At 50.8% G+C, this 5,237-nt stretch overlaps 1 protein-coding gene across 1 annotated transcript in view; it reads left to right on the forward strand.

Annotated features, from left to right (window-relative positions):
- Positions 1 to 4,428, forward strand: part of CD8A (CD8a molecule) — a gene marked incomplete at its 5' end in the record, with an annotated part of 5,357 nt that extends 929 nt beyond the window's left edge. The window contains 3 exons of the mRNA XM_015564098.1: positions 2 to 64; positions 920 to 950; positions 3,231 to 4,428. Coding sequence (XP_015419584.1) covers positions 2 to 64; positions 920 to 950; positions 3,231 to 3,282 — 146 coding nt within the window. The remainder of the gene's footprint in view (position 1; positions 65 to 919; positions 951 to 3,230) is intronic.
- Positions 4,429 to 5,237: the final 809 nt, after the last annotated feature.

A 5,237-nucleotide genomic window follows, 5' to 3' on the forward strand; every position in this document is an offset into this window, starting at 1 on the left:
CCGCTGGCGGGAACCTGCGCGGTCCTCCTCCTGTCGCTGATCGTCACCGTCATCTGCTGCTACAGTGAGTCCGGGGCGGGGAGCCGTCCGCTCCGCTACCGCCCGCTGTGCACCCCGCTCCGGGCGACCCTGGCTGGGAGGCGTCCCTGGCTGGGAGGTGACCCTTTGCTGGGAGGTGACCCTTTGCTGGGAGGGGTCCCGGGCTGGGAGGGGAGCCTTCCCTGGCTGGGAGGTGACCCTTTGCTGGGAGGTGACCCTTTGCTGGGAGGTGACCTTTGCTGGGAGGTGACCCTTTGCTGGGAGGTGACCCTTGGCTGGGAGGTGACCCTGGCTGGCAGGTGACTCTGGCTGGGAGTGGGGTGGACTCTGAGCTGCACCGCAGGGCCAGGCACAGCCAGTTTCTCCCAGGAGATCGCACTCGGGAAAGCCCCTCCCCTCCGGTCTTCCATTCCCCGGGAAGGTTCTGATGGAACACAGATCCCTCCCATTCTCCTATCGGCTGAAGCAGGTGGTTCCCTCCACGCAGCCGGTAGTGAATGCGCAGACGGGTTTATCACAAACGCCTTCGGGGGAGGCCGCCTCTGGGCCCTGGGACCCGTGCCCTTGAGGCGGGGTCAAAACCACCAGGGGTGGAGGTTCATCCTTGACCCTCTCCCCATGGGCCCCCTACCCCGCTTTGGTTCCCACAGAGGCAAACCACATCTGTATTTGCAGTGTTGGTGTTAGTGTTGGGGGGGTGGCAGGGTGGCGGGGGGAGTGTAGTTTGCTTTCTTTTCATTGATGCCAAGAAGGATGGAAAAGAAGCCCTCACCTGGGCTCCCAAGAGTTAGAAACCTACGGAAACAGGAAAAGGGAAGAAGAAACCACACTTGGGGCCTGTTGGCGGCAGTCACTCCACCTCTTCTCTTTCCTTATCCAGGGAACCGAAGGCGCGTTTGCAAATGTCCCAGGTGAGTCTCCTAACTGTTGGGCCTGCTGACCGCTGGGCAGCCCTGGGCTCAGGTTCTAGCTCCCCAGGCAGAGACGATGGGAACCCGCCTGAGAGGCCTTCGCGGTGGAGTCCGGGGGACAGGGACTAGGCCTGGTGCCTGAGCAAATGGAGGAAACGCAGGCCCTGGCTGGGCTGATGGGGGAGCACTGTGACTGCAGGAAATCTGCATCTTGTTTGGCCTAGCGCCAAAAAGTAAAAAATCAGAAAGGTCTCCCCCTTTACTCCAGCTCCTCAAAAAAACCTGAGGTCTTTTTATCTGGATGATTACAGCTGCGGTTTGGTGTTTTCATAAGAAAGCTTTACTTATTTATTTTTTTTCCCTACTTGCTCTATCAAGTTTCTTGAGAGCCCATCTTTTATCACCTGAACCAAATAAGGGCCTTGGTCCCTAATTTCCCTGTGCCATGCAGGGCCCGGACTGGCTGCCAAGAACTGGAGTGAAAGAAAGGGAGGACCAGAGGCAGCTCAAGTGATTGCCCATCGAGGCTCAGCCCAGGGTCCTTCTGAAACGATCACAGAGAGGACAAGGCCTCCGTCTCCTCTCTCCTTCCTGGCCGAGGCCGAGGCCGAGGCAGCCCCGTGCTCATATCTAACAAACACCCATTCCAGCCCCGCGCCGCCATGCAGGTTACACTCAGGACCTCTTATCCTCACAGCAACCCCAGGTGATAGGTGGACCCCGTGGTCCCATCTCACAGACCACTGCTCAGAGGCCAGAAAACCTACCCAAGGGGGCAGAGACATGTACACTCAGATTATCGACAACAATAGCCACCGTCGGATGAAAGCCTCCAGTGTACCCAGGACTTGGCTTATAAAACGGGTGTCTTCCCGGAAGTGTGCACACACTTCGAATAATTGTTAATTCCCGTGTTTCTCCTCAGATTTAACCCATGGGGATTAGTGATTATTCAAAGTGTGTATACAGTTTGGGGGAAACCCTGTATATGCAGACATATTTAAATTTCAGGTTTCATAACAACTTTTAAAGCACTCACTGTGGCCACTGTTTTACGGTGGGGAAGCTGAGGCCACCACACAGCGACTTGTTCAAGGCCATCATGCCAGCAAGTGGCAGAGCCAGGCACCTTCCTGTGCTCCGGGGCTACGAAAGCAGGGGGTTAAGGAAAACCAACCACATTCACCGGTTCCTTTCAGTAGATGAAAGCATTTCAGACTTTAAACCTGGGGCGTGCACTTCGAACTCCTTGATATTTCCCTGCAGGGATGCCAGTTCAAGATCTTACACATCCTTATTTCTAACAACGGAAGTGTAATGAATTTTCAATGCATATATAGTAGGTGATAAACTAAGAGGATAAAGACTTTAAAAACAGAGAATTTTAGCAAGCTCAATCTTGGGGTTCAGTTGGGAGCTTTTGAAGGAGAATCATGCCCTTTCTCTTTCTGAAAATTCCCGTGTAGAAATGAGTAGCTGAGAATAAAACAACGCTGTGCAGATGAAACGCAGCTGAGGAGTCCACACGCCTGAGCGAACACACGCGGTGATGACTGTGGGCAGAAGTATTGGAGCATGGCGTGTGCAGACGGGGGGCGCGAGCCCAGTACTGAATTCACACACATTTCTAGTGTGGTTATCAAGGGGACTTATTTTTATTTTTTTTTTAAAAAATGCATTTGAAAACTTTATTGGGATTGCCAGCGTTGAAGGTTAGAGACACAGCCCAGGAGACAGCATGCTAGAGGGGTTGAGTTGAGGTAAACACGTCCACTGTGCAACAGCTGGGCAGTGGCAGGTGACATGGGTGTTCTGCATGGGGCGGCGGGGTCTTCAGGTGAAGACTGTTGGGGGTCAAGGGGACTTTTAAATAAAGTAGCTCCACTCGGCTCACGTCCTCCCCTGTGACCCTCTCGGGGGCTGAGAATCAGGTCAACTGCTGATTTGATTATCAGCTTCCTTCTCTCACCTCTATGGGGATCTTTGACAGAGGTCCTGTGTTCAGATCCTGGCTCCACCACCTGCTAGTTCTGTGCCCTTGGGCACGCACGCTCTCTAGCCCTCATTACCAGTGCCTGCCCCCTCAGTTTGCTGCGGGTTAAACAAACAAGGTGGCACAAGTCAGGCACTTGGTAGGTTGGTGAGGTCACTCCACCAGTCCTGTGCTGTGTCCCAGGGACAGGTCCTCAGATCCTGACAAGGCTGGGAGGCCGGGAAGGGTGGGTGGACATGGATGCTGCTGCACTGCGCTCGCCGCAATGATGGTTGTCTCTCTTTCAGGCCCCTGGTCAGGCCCGCAGGCAAGCCCAGCCCTTCAGAGAGATACGTCTAAGATGGTGAGGGGCCCTGCGCAATAGCCACTACAAGACTTCCCACTGAGAACTCCCCTTACAAGGGGAGCAACAGCCCTTCCCTTCGTTTTTTTCCGCCTTCTTTATGTATTCATTCTCGTTATTGTTACTTTCGTTGGGTGGAGGGGTGGGGGGTTTCTTTTTCTTTGTCTTTAATTGACACAAAACAAAACTGTAGTCTACCTACCATATGGGTTGCAATACTATCGCGCACACGTATTGGGGGGAAGGGCCGGCTATGCTCTCAGCACCTGCTGTTGGAGCTGTGAGGGCCTCCCCATCACTTGGTCCAGACCTCCTCCCTGGCCATTTTGCAGAGGAGGCTGAGGTCCAGGGAGGGGGGAGGCTTGATCAGAGTCACGGCTGGGCTGGGCCCCTTCTCCACATCCTTCAGATCGTCCTTTTGGAGGCCTCCGGCTCAGCATGCAGTTCTGTGTCTCCAACCGCAAGGGAGCAAGTCATTTCTTGAGAAACCCACCACTGCACGCAGGACCCTGAGAAGATCATGAACTAAGAGAACAACTGCCTTCCACTGAGTTCCATAATGTGGCTGAAAAGTATGTGGGCTTTTACAACCAAGTTGTATAGCCACTAGGGATTCCGCAAATGAAGCGGAAGAGGTGAGCTGAGTCCTGGGAAAATGAATTAAAGAAAATCTAAAGAAAATTCTAAGATTCTTTAGAAAGAAATTCTAAAGAAAATCTCTGTGAAAGATTAAAAAAGAAAGAAAGAAAACCTCTGTGAAACCCTAAGTGGAGGCAAAACTGTTCTCCCAGCTCTTCATTGCAGAGGGACCCATGAACGAGGAGCAGCCACCCCTTTACCGATGTGGTTTGAGCATCAGGAAAGTTGAATGGAGATCCTCTTGGATCTCTGAACTTCAGAGGCTGTATTTGAACATGCTCCTGGGGCCCCTGCTGACTTCTCGGTCTGTAAAGGCAGAATCGTTAGAGAGCTGGTCTCCCCTAGATCAGGTGAGCATGTGGCAGGGCAGACTGCCCTGGTGAGGAGTGATGGGGCTAATTGCCTAACCCGTGGTCGGCAGACTGTGGCTCGCCAGCCATGTGCGGCTCTTTGGCCCCTTGAGTGTGGCTCTTCCTAAGCCTTAGGAGGACCCTAATTAAGTGAATAACAATGTACCTACCTATATAGTTTAAGTTTAAAAAATTTGGCTCTCAAAAGAAATTTCAATCGTTGTACTGTTGATATTTGGCTCTGTTGACTAATGAGTTTGCCGACCACTGGCAAACTGTTGCCTACACACGCATTTCCTCTCTCACGGTGTTGCACAGAAATGTGCACTCATTGGAAGAAAAAACTTAAATAGGGAAATAAGAATCATCCATAATTCTGTGCCTTCGGTATAATCCATTGTTAATATTAGGGTATATTTCTTCTGATTATTTTCTATGCATATATGTAAACTATATATACTATGCTTTTTATAAAAAATGGGATTGCACTATGCTTTAATAAAAAAAACATTTATGGCATACTTTTTAGTGGCAAAATAATATTCCATTTTTGGTTGTGCAAAATAATAGTCCATGTACTACGCACCATCTAATTGCTTGCAATTTTTCACTACTGTGAGACTGCTAAAACTTTGTACACATCTTTGTTTCTTTAAGATAAATGCCAAGAGTAAAATTATTGAGTCAGTCTACACTTTCACCTTGGACTCCCCTTTTTCACAGCAATTAAGACAAATTAGGCTTTGGCCGCGTGGCTCAGTTGGTTGGAGCATCTGAACCAAGGTGATGGGTTCAATCCCTGGTTGGGGTGCATAGGGTGGCAATAGATGTCTCCCTCTCTCTCTCTTCCTCTTCCTCTAAAATCAATAAAAACGTATCCTCGGGTGAGGATTTTAAAAAATGAGCCTCTTCGTCCATCGCCTCCTTTTCTTGTATTCTTCCTCGGTAACAGATGAGCTGCT

Source organism: Myotis davidii, unplaced genomic scaffold, assembly GCF_000327345.1.
Source record: "Myotis davidii unplaced genomic scaffold, ASM32734v1 scaffold339, whole genome shotgun sequence".
Taxonomy (NCBI): Eukaryota; Metazoa; Chordata; class Mammalia; order Chiroptera; family Vespertilionidae; genus Myotis; species Myotis davidii.